The sequence below is a fragment of the Notechis scutatus genome, chromosome 1, assembly GCF_049901735.1.
Source record: "Notechis scutatus isolate UNSWTSFEM ecotype Mainland chromosome 1, rNotScu1.2, whole genome shotgun sequence".
Classification (NCBI taxonomy): Eukaryota; Metazoa; Chordata; class Lepidosauria; order Squamata; family Elapidae; genus Notechis; species Notechis scutatus.
Window position 1 is genome coordinate 273415932 of NC_142009.1, and position 21140 is coordinate 273437071.

The 21140-nt window shown below is 38.8% G+C and overlaps 1 protein-coding gene across 4 annotated transcripts in view; it reads right to left on the minus strand.

The window, feature by feature from the left end:
• The window catches only part of MAP3K9 (mitogen-activated protein kinase kinase kinase 9), a 35727-nt gene that overhangs the window by 9068 nt on the left and 5519 nt on the right, over nucleotides 1–21140 (minus strand). For all 4 annotated transcript variants that reach the window (XM_087951536.1, XM_087951535.1, XM_087951534.1 and 1 more), the window contains exons 2-10: nucleotides 15814–16227; nucleotides 13659–13839; nucleotides 12479–12627; nucleotides 10560–10735; nucleotides 9018–9258; nucleotides 7951–8073; nucleotides 5625–5778; nucleotides 2365–2477; nucleotides 676–1479 (exon numbers count right to left, since the gene is read on the minus strand). In XM_087951536.1, coding sequence (XP_087807662.1) covers nucleotides 676–1479; nucleotides 2365–2477; nucleotides 5625–5778; nucleotides 7951–8073; nucleotides 9018–9258; nucleotides 10560–10735; nucleotides 12479–12627; nucleotides 13659–13839; nucleotides 15814–16227 — 2355 coding nt within the window. The remainder of the gene's footprint in view (nucleotides 1–675; nucleotides 1480–2364; nucleotides 2478–5624; nucleotides 5779–7950; nucleotides 8074–9017; nucleotides 9259–10559; nucleotides 10736–12478; nucleotides 12628–13658; nucleotides 13840–15813; nucleotides 16228–21140) is intronic.

Genomic DNA, 21140 nt, shown 5'->3' on the forward strand with positions numbered 1-21140 from the left:
GTTTTGGGATTTTCACAATGTAGTTGTGCCAAAGAATAAAATGGCTTCCTTGAAATTTAAAATTGTAGGTGACCACAGGAAGTCTAATATTTGTCATTTGCTTTTAAGATAATATATTGCCTTATTTAAGAAGCAGGAAACATATTTCTGCTGCAATAAAATACATGCACATTCATTCATCTGAGTAATTTTTAGTGTCACTCGTTAGTCATATTAGCTCAGTTTGGTTAATTCACAAAAGAATTTTATCTATTGGCAGGACACAGATTTCAGGAAAATAAAGAGGCAATCTTGAGTAGAAGAAAACACTAGGAACACTAAAGAAGAGATGAAATGATAAAATAGTGGTTGTAGGGTTTTCTTTTAAAGCACAGGAAAATGTGTGCAAGAAGTAAAATCATGCTAAATGGGAAGGGAAGTTAGAACCAGAAGCTACAAGAAAAAGGATAAACCTGCTAATGTGAGGAAAGATGAAAAGTGATTGAATAAAGGTTTCCTCCTTTCCTTCAGCATCTCTGAGAGTCTTCTCTACTGCTCCAACTGTCTGTACAAAAATAACTTATTTTTGTCCTTCAATCTTACTTTCAAAATCAATAACTATTGCAGAAATGCGGTGGCAAGGACATTTATGTTCTCACTTCGTATGGAATATAAAAATGAAGAAAGGAAACCTACCTGTTCCCAGAATTCCCGGTGGACAATTACTGGAAGAATCTCCATTAGGAACGAGATCGGCCAGTTTTATGGCACCATCTGAGGGAGTGCGCCTATGCCTCTGTTGCTGAGCTTCAGAAGAAAGAGTCACATGTGTAGGTGTCAAAGACTGATTGGGATTCCGTTTGAATCTCTCAACTCGGATATTAACCAGTGGGTTACTAACTACTGGCAAGGGAGCCTTCACTGTCACAGGGCTAACAGGCATCTCGTATACCACAATTTCATCACTGTCTGAATGAAGCAAAGAACGGGTAGAGTTACATTCAGAAATTGAAGACAAAGAGAGCAGAGTCAGAGAACTGGATGGTTCGTTTAACAAGAAGGTGGGTTCTTCTTTCTTGAAGATCTTCCTTGAAGGTGGGCTTGTACTCCTTCGAGATAGAACAGCCCGTTGAAAGATACTTTCCCGTTTCTTCTTCTCTTCCTTGGACACGTCCTGATCTTCCTGGGTTAGCAGCTGGCACTTGCCAGCCTCCAAAAGATCAAAACCCAGGCCAGCAGCAGCCAACACAGCCCCACACCCTAGAAAGGCCAACTGACATTGTTTATACTGAGAGCCCCCACGTTTGAGGCTGTTGGTGGGAGTGAGCTGAGGAGTGCTTGTGCAAGAATTCACCGGAGTAGTCTCTTCATTAGGATCGCTCGAGTGGGTATCCCAGTCATCATTCTTATGAAATGGGATGCAGAGGTATGATTGGTTAAATCCAGGGGCTTGCAGCATCTTGCTCTCTGTATCGTTCAAAGAATCGTTGTCTTCGTTGTCTGAAACACAGATGCATGCACACACATAAACTTTTAAACATTTACATAATAAATATGTATTGGTTAACTTTACCATGTGTGTGTGTCTTGAAACATGGTAAAACAATAGAAATCTGAATTTTTGAATTTTAATAAGAGTACAAAATATTGGCACACTGTTCATTCAAGGAAGCACTTCAAAAGGCTACTTTTGATTTGATAAATCCTCTTATTCTTTCTTATGCAACTTATACTGACTCATGTATCTTTTAAAAGACAACAGTTCTAAGAAAGTTGTATTTATCTAGGATAGAAGGGATATTCCATTGTTATGGATAAGGCTGAATTCCCTGCAATGAATCAAAAGTATAATACATTATGCTAATTGATCTAAATTTGTTGAGAGGTGCCTAGGAACATACATAACCTGGTGTTTCTGCTACAAGTCCTGGAAAGAAACAAATAATAATGAATGGTATGTTGATAAACTCCAGATTTGATTTAAAATTATATTTTATAATTGTCACTAAAATATAGCCTCTAAATTGAAAAACGGAAGTAACCTCTGAAATTATATGCTCTTAAGCAATCATTTGCTATTAGTTTAATTTCTGTGCACAATACAGAGGCTTTTATTAAAAGCCAATAGGATGTTTTGGATTATTTGTTCTATATTATAGCTTTGATCATTTTTTTCCTCTAGGGCCAAATTTCCAATAAGTGTGACAGTTCTGGGGGAATGGGGGAGCTAAATATGTCCCAACTTGGCCAGTGAGGTAAACAGACTTGCTTAGTGTCTTTTTAAAAAAATCATTAGAGATATTTGAGTGGCTTTTGTTTCTTTATCACAAATGGTAAAATAAAGCATGCTATTCATTTAATACATTTAATTAACATGTACTTTACCCATTTCTATCAGGCTTGCAAACCCAGGAAAAGGGACTATTGTTCGCTGGAATTTTCCAAGGTTTGGAGCACTAGATGACCACTGTCTAGCGCCATCTGTCAGGGACTTTAGGCTAAAATATAGAGAAGAAAAACTAAATAAATGCAGGAGCTTGCTTGCTTCCTATTGTCCATTTTGACACTCTATAGATTAAGTATTAAAATGACTTGACATTCTATAGATTATACATTAAAAATGAAATTCACCTCAGTTACTTATTTAAACATACGAGATTTTCCTTAGAGTAAGCCCCTGAAACAATCTACAGTTGTGATTAGCAAAAGTCAACAATACAATACAGTAGAATACAGCAGAATTAGTACAGTACAATACAATACAGTACAACCTCAATATAATAAATTTATTAATAAAAGCCAATTGATTTTTTATTTCGGTCAACTAGCATTGTTTATGATGATGACGCTGATAATGATATCAGCTATTCAAGATTTTGGAATGCCTGAACAAATTAAAAAGGCTACCTGAGATAAAAATAAGAATGGCACTAAGCTAAAAGTGAAAAAGAAATGTTGCTATGTATTTGTATGTATAGGGAAAGAAGAAGTTTTTAAAAAGATGTTGCATAACCATTTGTCTGAAGTGGTGTAGTGTTTCCTGCCTAAGCAGGGGGTTGGACTAGAAGACCTCCAAGATCCCTTCCAACTCTGTTATTCTATTCTATTCTATTCTATTCTATTCTATTCTATTCTATTCTATTCTATTCTATTCTATTCTATTCTATTCTATTCTATTATGATAAAGTGAACAGGCTTAAATTTTATGGAATGTGGAGGTCCACATCTATATAAGCAGGAATTATCACCAGATAAGCAATCAAGCAAAAAGCAATACCATGGAACTACCAAGGAGAAAACCTTACTTTTACCAGCTCTTGATTGGCAAGCTACTATCTATAAATAGGAAACAAAGCCCCCACTCACTAGCACAGATGCTGTTATCCAGTAAGGTAATGAAATGTCTGCATGAAAAAGTCAAGCTCAAAAAGTACCAAGGACTCCACAAATCGGCTGAGAATCTGAATGATTTGTGGCAAAAGATTAAATGATGCAGTGAAGACCATGGAACTGAAAATTAATATATCAAAGATCAATACAGCTTTGTTGACAAGGACAATGGAGTAAAATAACATAAATGCTTATTTACTGAATTTATAATCTGCCTTTTCACTAAAGAAGTGCATTTAACAAGATTTAAAAATAAAGTAATTTAGAAGGTAGCTTAAAATATTTTGAAGACACAATGAATATGTAAATTAATATCTGAATGATTGCACCTACCTACCTGAGCAGCCAAATCAGCTTACATGTCAAAAGTGACCGACATTCCACAGTAATGGAATAGACTCTCCTGCTCGAGCAGTGGGTTGGACTAGATGACCTCCAAGGTCCTTTCCAACTCTGTTGTTCTATGATTAACTAAGTAATCATAAAATTACTCACTAAAGGATAGTGGAAAACAATTCAGACTTTCCTCTAGTTTCCTAGAATATTATCTATAAAGCTTCAGCAAAATCTCAGTTGACTCATTTAAAGTTACTACAGGTTCTTAGAAATAATACTAAATCCAAATGTATATGACGGACATAAGGGGATAGACAAATAAAACACTGTATCACTGCCACACTATTGTAGCCTTTTGTTGACATCTTATGGCACTACTTTATGGAATGAGGTTTCCTCTATGCTTTGGGAATTTTTGTTTTTTTTAATACAAGCTGCCCAGAGTTGGTAAGAGTCAAGAAACGTCTAACTTAAATAAAATAAAAATAAATAATTTGCACAAACATAATAAAAGGAATAGAGCCCGAGTCATGTCTATTTCACCATTTTGATCAAAGTGTCTGATCTTGGCTCCTCCCACTGATATAATGCAGACAATCTGCTTGGAATGAATGGATATATATTGGAAATATAGAGGTATGCTCGTGTGTTACCACTGCTCATAGTTTTATCGGCAGAGAGAGAGAGAGACACCTCTTTCCTTTCTGCACATTTCTGTATGTTTCAGTCTCACTAACCCGGAGCACCAGTGAGTTTCTTCCTGAGTCAAAAAATTATAGGGCAGGTTTACTTTTTCAGGCAATCCTCAGCTTATTTCCATTTTTTTAAATGACCATTTGAAATGACAATAGCCTCGGAAAACATGACTTCTGACTTACTTGCACTTACATCATTGCACCATCCCCTCAGTCATGTGATCACAATTTGTGGACCTTTTTTGCCAACTTTCAGCAAAAAAAATGCACTTTTATTTAATGTATGATTTGTTAACAGCCATGCTGATTTACTTAACAACCACCACAAAAAGCATTGTTAAATCAGGTCTGACTCAATTTAAGACCACAACAATTTACAGTGAAAATGCAGATCCCAGGGTGATCGTAAGTTGAAGACTACCACTTCTGAAAATATTATTTTTCCATACTGATAGATAGGATTATTCTAAAAATTTTCCGAAGCTTAAAAAATTAGGAAGTTGTCCAGCAATCATTTCCATGTAACTGGATACCAAGAAAAGTTCATGAAACACATCTTCCTCAATTTATGCTTTTTTCAGAACAGTATTGCATTCTTTAAGTAGCTCCTGCCTTCCTCCTATCAAAATCATAAAGAATACTGCATTTGAAAAAGACAATTCAAACTGTGTTTGTGGAATAATTCATGTGGTTGGATGAAAAGATACTTGATGAAAATTCAAATTGTAAGTTTCTGAAAGTACTTTTTACAGCTACCTGTTAAAACATGTGTCCCTAATCCCTGGTTCATGGATTGGCATGGGTCCATGGCATGCCAGAAACCGGGCAGCACGACAAGCAAAGCTCCATTTGTAAGATGTAGGCAGCATGAGAAACCATGCCCCCTCTTGTCCGTGGAAAAATCTCTCTCCACGGAACTGGTCCCTGGTGCCCCAATGTTTGGGGGCCACTGTATTAAAAGATGTTGAACTGTCTTTACAATTCTTTGGAGGTTTTTCTTGGTAAGATTTTCATGGTTTGATACTGACTTCTTCCTAGCGCTTGAGAGTGTGTGACCCAATCAAGGTCCCTCAGCTGGCTTTGTACTTAGCGCTAGAACTGTCAATATTTCAATTTCTAGACTGTTGCCTTTAACTACTACATCAAACTATCTCTCTATACATACATATAACCACCCAGATACACACTGAAAACTCATGACACAGGAGCAGATGTGTTCCTTACCCATCCTCACTTGATGTTAGCTCTTTACTGCAAAGAGTACCTGGTCCCCATGTCCGGCCCTTTTTCTTCTGGCCTCTTTTTTCTTCTTCTCCTTCCTCATCTTTCTGGAACACAGAGCTGCGTGTCCAAGTTTTGCTGCTTTCCCCAGGGGTTACTGAAGATGAGAGGCAAGATTGGAGAAAGAAAAAAAGTAAGCATTATACAATAACATTGTAATAAATAACATTTTATACTTTATAAACTATAAACTAGACTTATTTTTGAAAATTTACAAACCAGAGTTTTAAATGTTCATAAACATTTTCACTCAGCTTAGCCAGGGAAAAGACTTTTCATAAGGAAGGCAGACATTTGCTATCTCTCTTTTCTTCTCTCTCTTTTTAAAAGATGTATATTGAAGGAAAGAACATTTCTCAGGGAAATAAAACTCAGTCTCAAATAATACAATGATATAAGAAAAGATTGCTGCAGGAAGTTGAGAGAAAAAAACTGATAGAGGATAAATATCCAAACATACTTATTATGCTCTGCAAATGGAATAGGGGTGAAGCTTTCCATTTCTTACTATCGAAAGCAATGGTCTTCTCTTTTTGTAAGAAAAATGCTGCAAACAGGGCCAATTACAGCCAAGGATAGTAAATGTGATTTATTTCTTCAAGAGTACATATTGTAACATGATTTCACTAATTAAAGGCCAGACCACTTTACATAAATCGTTCTAGCTTTTTAAAGATATAAGATATCCTCTTCACCTCTGATTTATTTTTATTCTTATCTATTTTATATATTTTGTCAAGCATGTATTAGATAACAAATATAATTAAAACATGATTATGATTACATGAAATAGGTACAGATAAAAGGTAGGCACATTGGTGTGCATATGCACGCCCTTTACAGACCTCTTAGGAATGGGGTGAGGTCAAGATAGACAGTCTAAGTTTGGAGGTTTCTGGAAAAAACCACAGAGTCAGTACATTCCAGGCATTGAAAACTCTGTTGCTGAAGTCGTATTTTCTGCTGTCAAGTTTGGAGCAGTTTACCTTAAGTTTGTATCTACCTTGTGCTCGTGTGTACATACAAAGCCTGTGACAATCAGTTTGAAACTGATGCACTGGGATGGGGGAAAAACCTTTAAAAAAAAAAAAAGCAGAACACATTTTTGTTCCATCTGCATTAAGAGAAGTTATGAAAATCATAGGTCAATGTTGTACCATGTAGTGACAGACAGAATTAAGAAGCAGAGACTGTATGTTAATTAAAATGTATGTCTTAAAGATATGTTCTTCGTGGCTTTGAGAAATAGGTAGCCTTCTTGTTGTGATGGGGATATGGAGTCTAATTGCAGAATTAGTATTGTTACTAGAAGTTAGGAAGCTGGTATCACAGAACATGTTTAACCCTTTTGACAGACTACTTGTGGCTGTTCTTATATAGGAATAAATTAACATCAGGGATCCTCAGATTGGCAAACTCCTGCTTCATTATTGCAATGTCAGACTGCTACAAACATTAACAACAAGAAGAATTTACATTTTTGACTTTGGTGGTCTTTTTGGTCTGAAAATAAAAGCTAGTGCAAAATGCAGTAGCAAAATTACTGTGTGCTTTGTTTAGTCATTGCCAAATCAGACTGCTGTTAAAAGAATTACATAATTATCAGTTTGCTTTTGCCAGCAAACCCATAAAGCCTTGTACAACTAAAACACAAAATAGAATGATTGGCTTGGCCACCATAATGATTGCCCTAAGGCACTCCTGATTATGGTACAACCTTTGAATATTCATTTTACGTCAGTTGGAAAGAACTTTGGAATGTTTTTATCCTGTAAAATAAAATGCTCAAACTCTAACTCATATTAATAAATGTATTTGCCTTAGTGTTTAGAGAGTCATGATGACAATTCTCATATTCACTATTTACATGTTTACATTACCATGTATGTATTTATTGTATACATCTACATTGATTATACATGATAGTGTGTGTGTGTGTGTGTGTATGCATATGTATATACCCGCCCCCAAAATAACTGTTTCTGTTCTGCCAAAGTTAGATGTCTTTATAGCAGCTTTACAGACTACACCAACTCTACATGTTACAGATATTGTGCCCTGCAAGAAAAACAAGTGACAGCTATGCACTACTATTTAAATCCATTATGTTAAGGATAAAATGATAGAAAGATAGAAGCAAGTAATCAGTTGTTAAAAACAAATTATAATGAAACACAAGAGGTCCAAGATTAGTTGTAAACAAAACTCCCCAATATAGAAAGCAACGTGATGTCTTTATGTTTTATAAATTGCAACTAAAATTTCTTACACTGGATGGCCCTGAGCCGAGGAATGATAGTAGGGCTGGCAGGAGGACTGGCACAGATGTTGATCAAATTTTTTCTTTTATCCATGGTTGGAGATGCCTGCACAGTGAATTTGTGCTGGAAATCTGTTATGGAAGAAAATGTATTAAATATAATCACTGGTGAAGTAATGCTAACACTGAAAAGATATACAGTGCGGTACTTTGGTCTGCCAATGCACTGTGAATTTAGTATTAATCCTGCAACATTGCCAATAGAAAATATTACAATTATATGTATTTTCCAATTATTAAAATGTTAGAGCCATCTCTTCTTCTATATCAAACATATCATGCAACACGTTACACAGATGACAGTCAATGAAACAGTAAAGTACTTTTTCTAGAAGATATAGGTTTGAATGATGTATTAAAATTCATCTCATACTGTAGCTTCAATATGCTAATTCAGAAGAGAGGAAGGAGAAGCATTGCTTTGATGGGAAAATGCTGCTAATTTTGCACAAGTTCCATATCACAAATGCTTATTAGGGATAATCAAAATTAAAGCTTTTGTTCCAGCAAAATTCAGCACTAGTTTGAAAATACTTCTGTTGGACTTGGACCAAATTATTGGAAAGGTATGAAGAAGGTACCTCAATCTTACTTATTGCTTTGTGATCACGATCTACCCTTAATTAGAAATTACAGAAGATTTCTTTACAATCTGATTTTTGTTTTAAAAAGTAACATAGCAATTGGTAGTACCTATCTGCTTTGGGCTGAACTAAATAAGAGTTGAATCTTGTTAATACTTTGGGAGACTGACAAAGAATATTAGGGCTATAGACTTGACCAAGACATCCCACAAAGGCTTGTCACTTTCACACTGTTGTCAAGAAAACAATTTGTCTAGGCCTAAAAAATCACCAGAAGTCTAAATGAAATTAAAGAATGTTTTAATTGTAACCAGATAATTATTCACACACGTCGTATATTTTCATGAATAAAGAAACCTAGAAAGAAGCAATAGTTAGTTTATTTTGTTTTGCTAAAACTTTTGCTAGCTTATTTTGTTTTGCTAAACGCACCAGAGGGAAGACTGATGTGATTGCCATCTTTTAACTTGAGCCGATTTTTCCTGAATTTGCCCATGCGTTTTCTCACACGGGGCTTTTCCTGGCACAGTTGGTGGATGATGATATTGAGTTCTCTTTCTAAAATACCAATTTCTCGCTCTGCCAACTCCTGCTCGCGTTGCCGTAGTAGTTCTTCATAGTTTTTCTGTTGAACTGCTGCTTGTTTTAACTCTTCTTCCCACGTCCGCAACTCCTATAAGAAAACAAGTCACAAACCAATCCAAAACGTGAGGTAGCAAAGTCAATTAGGCCTGCTATAAACTGAAAGGCTCAGAAAACCAAACCCGGTTTATATTTTGAATAGGCACATGGTAGTTCACCGCTTTTCAATACATATAATTTGAATAATTAAAGGTAGGTGATATGAACGAACCATTTAATTATTTTTAATCAGAATAGTGTTAGCTTTATCTCTAAAATCAGCCAGTAATCAAATTTCAAAGTAACCTCCTCTTACTATTCACAATGGGTCGTAACTTATTGTAATCGTTATGCAGGTTCACCCATGATCTAACCTGATTTTTCAAATATTTTTGGGATGGTTATAAAGTGAGTCACCAGAGTCATTAAGTAAATCATGTGGCTGTTAAACAAGTCACAAGGTTGTTAAGTGAATCCAACATATCCAATGGGTGGGTGTTTTTAATCATTTTGTGCAATGGCAAAAAAAAATCCAAAATCATTGTCACATGACCATGGGACACTGAAACTGCTTATTAATGCAAGCCAGTTGCCAAGGAGCCAAAATGTGATCACATGACACTCTGTGTGTGCATGTTTGTGTGCGTGTGTGCATGCAGCAGTTATAAAGTTGAGGTGGGTTTTAATTTTTTTTAAGTTTGAACAGTCGTTAAGTGAGGACTATCTATATGCATGGTGCGATTCAACCAGTGTAACAACCGGTTCCATGGTCTTTTTTTAATCCCCGTTTGATCACCTTTCCCTTTCTCCATGTAGGGTTGTAATCTGCATGTACGTGTGTGTGCATGTAACCCAGATTCACTTAACAACCATGATACAAACTTAACTGCAGTGACTCACTTAATAACTGTGACAAGGAAGGTTTTAAAATGGGGCAAAACTCACTTAACAACTGCCTTCCTTAGCAACAGAAATTTTGGACTCAATTACAGTCATAAATCAAGGACTACCTACATACAGAACAAGTTTTTTCACATAACTTACATAGTTCGGGCTATGTGTTCTATTCTGTCTCACAATGACCTTATCTAGAATTGTCTTTCATAATTGAATATATTCCAGTTTCATCTAGACCATATTTATCTAAAACAATTTTATTTAGGAACAAGTATGAATTTTATTTTCTTAATTATTCAATGTTAAGGTATCTTCTCATGAGAATTAGAAAAGAATTAAGATTTAATAAGTATAGTTCTGTCTGTCTGTATTGTAGAGAAATCTACTTTACCTGCAATGGATTCTGAGACAGAAATGATTAATTGTTTATCAAAGCAACAGTTCCCACGTAATTACCTTTTCCTTGGCTCTGAGTTGGTCAAACATTTCCTGGATTTCAATTTTCCAATCTTCTTGCAGGGAATGAAACGATTCTTTTGGCATTTCAAAAAAACCAGATTCTTCTATATTAGTTAGTTTATTCAAAATATTTGCAAAGGGTGGTCTTGAATGAGGATCAGTATTCCAACAATCTAAACAGGATAAAGCCAACAATTCAGTAATTACAATAGTACAGTATTTGGGAGGCTTTGGTAATGAACTATGCACTTAATTACTACGATAACATTCCATATAATCATCTCAGTTCCCACTACATACTCAAATGTCCTCTTTTGTTAGAATATATGAGTAATGGTATGTGAGATGACCTTGGGAAGAGGTGGTGCCTAAGGAATGATCGGATAAGAGACAATATAGCCTGCAGCAAAGAAACGGGAGAAGAAACTCCCTAATTTCTCAGGCTGTAAAAAAAGGAGGCAGGAGGCTTTTATTATCAGACCTGAAAGATTCAGTTATTGTAGTCTTCTTAAGTCATCCAATTATATTTTTTGTCTGATCTACCTGGGAAGGCTGACATCCATCTTGCTAGGGAGATTCCCTTCTGATTTTCTTTCTGTGCTTATTATGTAGCTGTAGGATAATGTTCTAGTGGAATGGAAGGTATGTATGGGAGACCTTGAGGAATGAGAGGAGGAGATGCTGCCCAGGAAACAATCAGATAAGAGAGGCAGGAGCCCCCAGTGGCTTAAAGGCCAGGGAAAGAAACGTAGGAAGGACCCCACTAATGGATCAAGCAATTAAAGGGGCTGGAAGGAAATTTGTACCTTCAGACTTGCAAGATTGATGTCAGCCCTCCCGGATAATCCAGACAGGAAATAGGACTAGAGGAACTAATTCTACTTTATTGTAAGGCTTCATTAACAAAATCTTGCAAGCCTGAAATCACTAGTATTTCAAAGAGGCTTAATAAATCACTATTTTATTCAGCTACCAAAGACTCACATTTTATCTGCTGCATTGCCTGTTCCTTGTATTATAATTAATATCCTAAATTCTACTTAATCCAAAGCATCTTAATCCAATATGTATGTACATAAAATTACACCCATAATTCTATTTTAGCTGACTACTCTGTTTCTTAGTAAGTAAAGATATACATACTTCTGCCAAATTCAGAACAAATACTGATGCTGAAAATCTGAATATTTCAAGTACGATATACCTGAAACATTTTTTCTGATGGATTAAATATCATTCAAAGAGGTTTCTACCACAGTGTTTAATGGATGCTATCACTTCCCACCCGAGGTTCTCATTTACACAGTACAGGTAGTCCTCGACTTGCAACCTTTTGTTTAATCATTGTTTGATGTTACAATGGTGCTGAAAAAAGTGACTTTTGACCAATTTTTATACTTATGCCTGTCGCAAGCATCCCCATGGTCATGTGATCAAAATTCAGACTCTTGGCAACTGGCATGTCCCAGGGTCATGTGATCACCATTGGTAAGTTTCCAACAAGATGTCTTCCAACAAGCAAAGTCAATGGGGGAAGCCAAATTTGCTTAATGACCACACACTTCAGTTAACAACTGCAGTTCACTTAACAATTGTTGTAAAAGGAGGCAAAGCTCACTTAATCACTTTCTTGCTTAGCTACAGAAATGTTGGGCTCAATTGTAAGTCAAGGACTACCTGTAATTCCATATCATAACCATGGTATGATAAAGAATTGTCATATGATTCTAAATTATATATTCACAGATATAAACAGAAGCATAACTCTTCCAGAAAGAGCAAAGTGACATACTACATGTTCTCTACTTCTCAAGTACCTGCACAAGTGGTTTAAGGTCTTGGTTATTAAAATCAGCAGATATTCAGAGCTATCTTTGTGTGATTTGACAGATCCAGTTTGTCCAACACATTCTTACCTTCCATTAGTCTGGCAAAAGGTTCTGGGCACGTTGAAGGAATAGGAAGCGAAAGTTTATTCATAGCAACACCGTATGCTACCGCTAGGCCATCAATTCCTCGAAATGGTACTTCCCCAGTTAATAATTCCCAAAGCAATACCCCATAACTATGAAAACAAAACAGAAGTTTAATAACTAATGTAGCAACTTATAGTAAACCTTCACTAACACAACATCCTGGAATCACTCTTTCCTTATATATAAAAATAAGTGTTCTTATGCAATTAAAATAATGTACACACAGAAAAATCTTAATTGTGGATAAATGAATGGGGTTGTTTTCAATTAGCCTTATTATGAATATAACATTTAAAAATATATTTATCTTGAAGAAGTTATTTTATATGATCATTTAAGACAGACAGTGATACGGCTATTCTAAAGATTTTTCATAGCCTAAGGAATTCTCAGAATGTAGGGGGTTTTTTTCAGTTGCATTACAATTTTAGCTCAATCTAAGTCCCCTGTTGCCCATTTATTTCAATGAAGCATCACTGATGGAAATCTCCCAGGTGCTCTACATCACTTCTTCACCCCTGTCTTGGGGTTATAGTTAACATCATATGGGAAACTGGGCTTAGCACCTTCCAAAGAAAAGCATCTCTCTTGTTGTCCAGCCTGCTTTCAGTAATGCATACCAAGTCAAATTTGTCATGAATGCTTAATAGGTTTTAATTAAAGACAGAGATGGCACAGTCCCAAATGAAAAGCAGATCTGTGAATACAGCATGTTCTTGGATACATGAATGATGCCTCTACAATGGATCAAGCAGTTAACGGGGAAAGCTTTTTTTCATGCAGCAATCCACTTTATGACATAAATGAAGCATACTTTAGAAAATTGGAAATGTTATGTTTACTACAATAATTTGATTGCACATTTTAATACGTTTAAAACAGAACAGCTAATTGTTGGCAGTTTGTCTACAGTTCATGTTCAACAGGAAGTAGAAGCTGAAGAATTTCCAAATTCATATATGCAAATTTAGAATAAAGCCTCCAAATTAATATGTGAATCTCATATATATAACATTAACATAAGGTTTGGAAAATCAACAGTCGAGGGTTCAATGCAGCAATAATTTAATATTACAGATGGTGATCACTTATAAAAATGTTTTAATGTTAATAAACATACCTCCACACATCACTGCCTTTAGAGAACATAGAGGAACGGATAACTTCAGGAGCCATCCAAGCATATGTTCCTGCTGCACTCATTTTAGTAGTCTTATGCCATTCTCTGGCCAAGCCAAAGTCAGTGATCTTTAAATTTTTGTTGCTGAGGTCTCCATTTTCCACTTTTTCAAGGATCAATACTAAACATAAAGTGAGGGGGTGGGAAGACGCATTAATTTATAGTCACTGAATCAAGTTCACAAGATACTGCATTCATTTCTTTTAAAAGGACACCCTTTTTATCTACATAAATTACAATTATCACATGACAGCAATGGATTTAGCTTCCTTTGTTTTCAGGCTTGCCATTCAACATTAGCCTAGCCTCAAGTACCAAGGTAAGTTTTCTGAGAACACCAGAAAATGAAGGTATACAATAATAATTTATTAATTTGCATGCCATCCAACTCTCAATGATTTTGAATAACTTACAATGATCAAGCAAAGAAATGCAATAAAATAAAACATAAATAAAAATATGTCATGCATGATGAAGCAAAAAATATTATTCTCCCTTGATAAACTCCTGAGTGGTCAGCCAGATATTCATGCCTCTTCTAAACCACACTGAGGAAGAGTCAACCAAATTGTTCCATGGAAAAGGTGCTGCTACAGAGCAAGTACACTTCCAGGATTCTAATAGGTGACATTTTAAAATCAAAACAACCTGGAGTATGCCAACCCTGCGGGATGAAATTGTCTGGAACAATGCTACGGGATACAGATGATCCCTCAAGTTATCAGGCCCTAAGCCATGTAGAGGTTTATAGCAAACAATCAGGATGTTGAATTGCACCTGGAAGTAAACCGGCAACCATACTTGTGAAGCGCAGGTGGTACATGACATACTGAGGGGTGCTCATTACTGCTCATGGTGCCACATTTTGGAGTAGTTAACGCTTCCAGGTGGTCTTTAAAGACAGCCCCGTGTTGAGCACATTGCAGTAGTTGAGCTAAAAGGTAATTAGGGTATAAGTGAATATCTGAAAGCCCCCCCCCCTCGCCCAATCTAGGACAGGGTGTATTTGGTGTACCAAATGGAAGTATGCAACGGCCTTCTTGGTTACAGATGACAGCTGCTCTTTCTGCAAGAACTTATAAATCCAGTAAGATGCTCAGAGGGCATAAAATCTTGAAGGGGGAAGTACTTTCCCATCTAAGGTCAACCTCCCGATTTGGGTGCCCAAACACTAACAACCATTCAGTCTTGCTGGGATAGAAGTCAGAGACAGTTCCCCCTCATCCAAACCTGGTCAGCCTCCAAGCACTGGGATGGTACCTTGAGGGCCTTATTTATATCTCCAGTTTAAGATATAATTGGGGATCATCAGCATACCATAATTGTACTGAATTTCATTTCAATAAGATCACAACTCTACAGAAATAATTTGATCGCAAAGTTAAAATATAAAAAACTAAACATAAATCTAACTACTGCAGACCAAATACATGACACTGAACAAAACTGTATCACTCTTGCAGGAGGATTCAATCTGGGTTGGTCACCGGGTCGGTTATATTCCATTAGAGAGATGTAATAGCCCATTAGCATAGGGTCCAACATGAGTGCGAAAGCTTGGAAGACTAAACCTCTGTTCCCAGTGATCGACCCAGATTGGATCCTGCAATAATTATTCTGGGACACGTATATTTGTCTTCGTTCGTGTATCACTCTTGTCATCGCCAATAACATACAAGTAAGGAAGAACAATTCATTTTCCTCTAGTCTGTCTTAAGTACTAAAGATTTCCCTTCGTGTTACAGAGCAAACAACTTGATAAATCTGGTGAACAAAAGCAACAGAAAATAGTTCAGTCAGCAAAATGTCAAGACAGAGGGGGAATAATTAGCAGAAGTTAATTAGTTAAACTGAAAAAAAGAGGGGGTTCTGGTTTTCTTTTATTTCTATTCTTGTTCCTTAAGAGGATTAGAATGGATTTTCTCTATTCATCATTTCTATACACAGGTTTATAGGCCTGGAAATTTGTTTTCTAACGTTTTTTCAAGTGCTATCCATCTGGTGATGACATAAGTGATCTCACAACTTTTAAATACAATTTTAATGCCCAATATTCCTGAAAGTTACTGGCATTTCATTCCAAATTTCCACTTACTATTGCTGGACTTCAGATCCCGGTGGATAATAGGAACAATTGCTTCCTCATGCAGATAGTTCATTCCTTCAGCAAGCTGGACAGCCCAGTTAACCAGAATGTCTGGTGGAATCCTTTTACCAGACAGCACTCTATTTAATGAGCCTCCACGAGCAAACTCCATAATCAGGCAAAGGTTCGGTTCCTTTAGACATACACCTTTAAGGGCAATTATGTTGGAATGTTTTAGCATAGCAAAGAGCTTGGCTTCTTGATGGACATTCTCAATGGCTTCACTGATGTCTTCATCGGGATCATAGCGAGCTGCCTTGACAGCAACTTCCTCTCCAAACCAAACTGCACGGTACACTTTCCCAAAACCTCCTATGCCAATAATTTCCTCCAGAATAAGCTCTGAGAAGTCAATCTCCAGCACTAGGATACAAAATGAAAATGTCTAAGTTCCACAAAGATTATTTAAGACAGTAATTGCTATCATTTACTGATACAATTTAACCTTGACTTTTTAAGAGAAGGGACTGCTGAAATATTTACCTAGTGGAAATATGAGTCAGCTCATTTTGCACCCTTACCACTGCTAGAAATACTCAGAAATAATATATTAAATCAATATTGTGAATGTGTCTGAAAAGACAGATTTAATTTAAATCAAATATAACTGAATCACTGTTCAGAAAAATGTATTTTAATCATTAAAAATCACAATTTAAATTACTTCCCAGGAAGATGTTTTATATCATCATGGTCTAATAAGACTGCAATATTGTGCCTAAGATTTTATTATGGATAAACATTTCATTTTAAAAGGTAGATGCATTCTTGCCAACTTCCGGATCTTTAGTTAGTGCCTTAAAGATCTATGGCTTCAATCTCAGACTTTTCAGTAATGACAATGCAGGTTGTGGAATTCTGGGCACTGAAATCCGCCCAACTGAGGGGAAACAAGTTAGGGAAAACTGGATTATGCATTAAGAAGCAACTGCTTATACTATTTTTTCTAACTCATTTTAATGAGTCCCCTGGCTTCTGAAGGGCGAATGCAGTGACAAAAAGAGTAAGACAAAGGTCACTTTTTTGAAGATAGCAAATTCCACTTTCTGGATAGAGAGGACCACTGGTTTGAAAGAGGGGTCAAAGAGACCATCTACATTAAGATTGAATAACCCTCTTTCAACAGAAGGGAATGGATATAACACTACCTATCTCCTGTTTACAACACAGCTCTTTTAGCAGTTCCAAAAAAATGTCACCCTGAGGGCAAAGATAAACCTCCAGGCAGCCTCAACAACTCTCACAAATGGCACTAGCAACCAGATGACTGCAAAGAATATAAATCCTTCCATTCTTCACCAGTCTTTCAGAACTGAAGAAGCTTCTTGGATGAGAAGTAAAACATCTTCAAGCAAAAACAAAGAAAGTCCAGTTGCCTTTTGAAAAAACACCCTTGGGTTCCCCTTCCAATCTTTGCATTTATATTCATCATAGTCTCTTCTTCTCTTCCAGATGTATTTCATCTCTCCAAATTCTCTATGTTTTGAAGTATGCTTTAAATGAGAGAGAGGGAGGAATACATTTTTGGCTGCACTTTTGCACCACCTGCAGAACTGATCAGGTCAGTTATTTTTCCTCTCCTCGTTCTGCAATTAATGTATGTTGATATATCTTAATTAAAAGTTACTATTACACTTACCAATATACCTTATAGCTAGGTTCATTTTTAACTGCTACCTTAAACATTATTAAACCTACCTTCCATAAACAAGTTTTTGTTGTAAGGTATTCTACAAAAAAAGATCAATTTTCACAAAAGAACAGGACTTTCCCTTCGCTACTGATCATATATTCCAACTTTGCACTGAAAACTTTCTGAAATGAGAAATACTGATGTGAACATATTTCACACTCATTCTTTATGTGTATAGCATTCGCCCTAAAGAATTTTGCGAAGACAACAATATACTGTATGCCACTGTTATGCATCCTCTTAACAATGTCATAAGAATATATTGTTGAGTTAAAAGAGATTGGGCGTTGGTAGAAGTTACCGTGAACGCCCTTTCTATCTATGCTGCGAGAGAGCCCAGGATGGGTTGACTCCTTCCTATGACGTCATAGCTGAGTCTGTACTAAGATATAAAAGCCAGCCCCCGGGAGAGACCCCAGCTTTGGCGAAGATACTTGACAGACTGAAAGGTGTCTCTGAAAGCCCAAAATAAATACAGAAATATGTCTTACCCTCTCCGGACGAATCAAGGGAGGGGCTGGGCTCTCTCGCAGCATAGATAGAAAGGGCACTTCTACCAACGCCCATTCTCCTCCATGCTGCATCGAGAGCCCAGGATGGGACATACCAAAGCTTGCATGTCCACGGGCGGGTCCTTGTCTGCCTCATCACACCGACTGTGGAACCACTCGTTGAAGCAACCGTCTGCCGAAGGCTGCAGTCGCCGAGGCAAAAGCAACCAGACGGTAGTGTCTGATGAAAGGAGATGGGGATGTCCACGTGGCCGCGCGACAAATCTCCTCCAAGGATGCTTGGGTTGCCCAGGCAGCAGAAGTGGCTGCGCTTCTGGTAGAGTGCGCTGTCAGACCTCGGGGAACCGGAAGGGCCGCAGCTTTGTAGGCCTGCTCCATGCAAGACCTGACCCACCTGCTAATAGTAGGAGAGGCCTTGTGCCCCAAGTGAAAAAGGGGAAAAGGAAACAAACATGGCTTCCGACTTCCTGAAGGAGGAAGTCCGCTTAATGTATATTCTAAGAACCCTTCTTACGTCTAGTGTGCGCCACTTCCGCTCTAAGTCATGGTGCAGGAGAGGACAGAAGTCAGGCAAAACAATGTCCCGGGACCTGTGAAACCAGGTGTTAACTTTTGGAATAAATGAGGGGTCCAGATGAAGAACAACCCTATCATCGTGAAAGGAACAAAGGTCCTGTCTGATGGAAAGAGCAGCAAGCTCGGAAACCCTCCTGGCAGAAGTGATGGCCACAAGGAACACTACCTTCAGAGTCAGGAAACGGAGAGACACTGTTCTAAGGGGTTCAAAGGGGGGCTTTGTAAAGGCATTAAGGACCAAATGAAGGTCCCAGGAAGGATACCTGTGAACCACCGGAGGGTGCAGGTTGGAAGCCCCTTTCAAAAACCTCCTGACTGAAGTGTGATGGGATAAGGAAGGAAGCGAACCCCATGAAAGGACTGAGGAGAGGGCCACAACCTGCCTGCGTAAGGTGTTGGGGGCCAAACCTTTCTCCAGCCCATGCTGAAGGAAGCTAAGAACTTCTGCCAACTGGGCTGAAGCAGGAGACAGACCCTCCCTGAGGCACCATCAGGAAAAAGCCTTCCAGGTGGCATCATAGATGCGCCTTGTAGAAGGTTTGTGAGAAGCCAGGATAGTAAGGATGACCCCTTCTGGAAGATCAGCCTCCTCTAGCTGCTGCCGCTCAAGTGCCACACAGTCAGCTTGAACCACTGGGGCTCTGGGTGGAGCAGGGCCCCCTGGTGAAGGGAGATTAGATGGGCAGGGATCCTCCAAGGAGAAGCCACCGATAGGTTGACCAGGTCCGCAAACCAGGGCCTCCTTGGTCAATAGGGTGCCAGGAGGAGGAGCTCCGCACGTCCCTCCAACATCTTCCAAATTACTGCTGGAATGATGGGAAGCGGGGGAAAGGCATAGAGGAGAGCCTTGGGCCATCTGCACCGAAAAGCATTGGTCCCCTCCGCTCCCTGGCAAGGAAACCTGGTGAAGAATCTGGTGACTTGGGTGTTTTGAAGAGTGGAGAAAAGATCCACCTCCAGTGTTCCGAATCTGAGGGAAAGATCTCTGAATAGAGACGGAGGAATGGACCATTCTGCCTGGTCGACTAGGCTCCTGCTGAGCCTGTCAGCCTGGGAGTTGTTGACCCCGGAGATGTGGTCCGCCGAGATCGATAACAGGTGTTTCTCTGCCCATAACCCCAGCCGTAGAGCCTCTCTCATGAGGGCTTTGGACCTCGTCCCCCCTTACCGGTTGACATGAGCCTTTGCGGCCATGTTGTCCATAAGGACTAGAACATGAGAGCCGGTCACTGATTGCCTGAAATGCTTGAGAGTCAGAAAAATAGCTCTGAGCTCTAGCCAATTTATGGGAAGAGTCTGTTCCGATCTGGACCAAACGCCCTGAGCTACCTGGCCCTGCATATGGAAACCCCAACCCAGGCTGGCATCGGTGGTTATCACTAGCCTGTCTGGGTCCCTGAACAGGAGTCCCCTCCAGATAGATGGGGAATGCCACCAATTGAGAGATCTCCGGATTTGTGGCGGGAGTGGGACCTTGATGGATGAGTGGCTGGTTCCTGCTTGCTGGTAGGGAAGCAGGAACCATTGGAGGGCTCGGGAGTGGAGCCGAGCCCACAGGATGATGCCAATACAGGAAACCATCTTCCCCAGAAGTTTGGACAGCAGCGACAGGGGGACAATTTGATGTTGCTGGATCAGGCTGATGATCTCTGCAAGGCTCTTTCCACAAGTTGGGGACAGGAAAACCTGGCATGACATGGTATCGATGACTGATCCCAAGTGTTGCAATTTGGTTGTAGGAGAGAGCTGGCTCTTTTTGGTGTTGATGGAAAATCCGTGGCTCTGGAGATATGACAGGGTAATTTGCAGATCCCGATGGGCCACAAGGATGGAAGAGGAAAGAATCAAAATGTCATCCAAGTAGCATTGGATCCTCATTGGAATAGAACGCAGAGATGCCACCAATGCTGCCAGAACCTTTGTGAAGACCCTTGGAGCCGATGAGAGGCCGAAGGGAAGTGCTTGATACTGGTAATGGGTATTCTGATAACAGAAACGGAGAAACCGGCGATGATGAGGCCAAATTGGGATGTGGAGGTAAGCCTCAGTGAGATCAATGGAAGAGAGGAGGTCACCCTCCTGAACGCTCTCTAAAATAGAATGCAGAGTCTGCATTTTAAATCGCCTGTATTTTACAAATTGGTTGAGAAATTTTAGATCAAGGATGGCTCGCCACCCCCCTGAGGCTTTGGGAATGATGAAAAGGCGAGAGTAAAGCCCACGTCCCCGTTGAGACGGGGGAACAGGCTATACAGAGCCCCGAGCGAAGTTAGCAAGGGAAAAACACAGCAACCAGCTACACGATCAGCTGGCTTGAGCTCTTATCAGTTTGCCGATCGTGTTTATGATCCCTCCAAACTGCAGGCGTGGGGGAGGTCTGCAGACGCTGCCCAGCTTGCCTGCACAGAGCTCTGTGACGCTGCTCCCAACGTTGCAGGGCTCTCCTGAAAGAGCACCTGCCCAGATCTCTGGGAGCTGCTTGAAGAGAGGAAAAA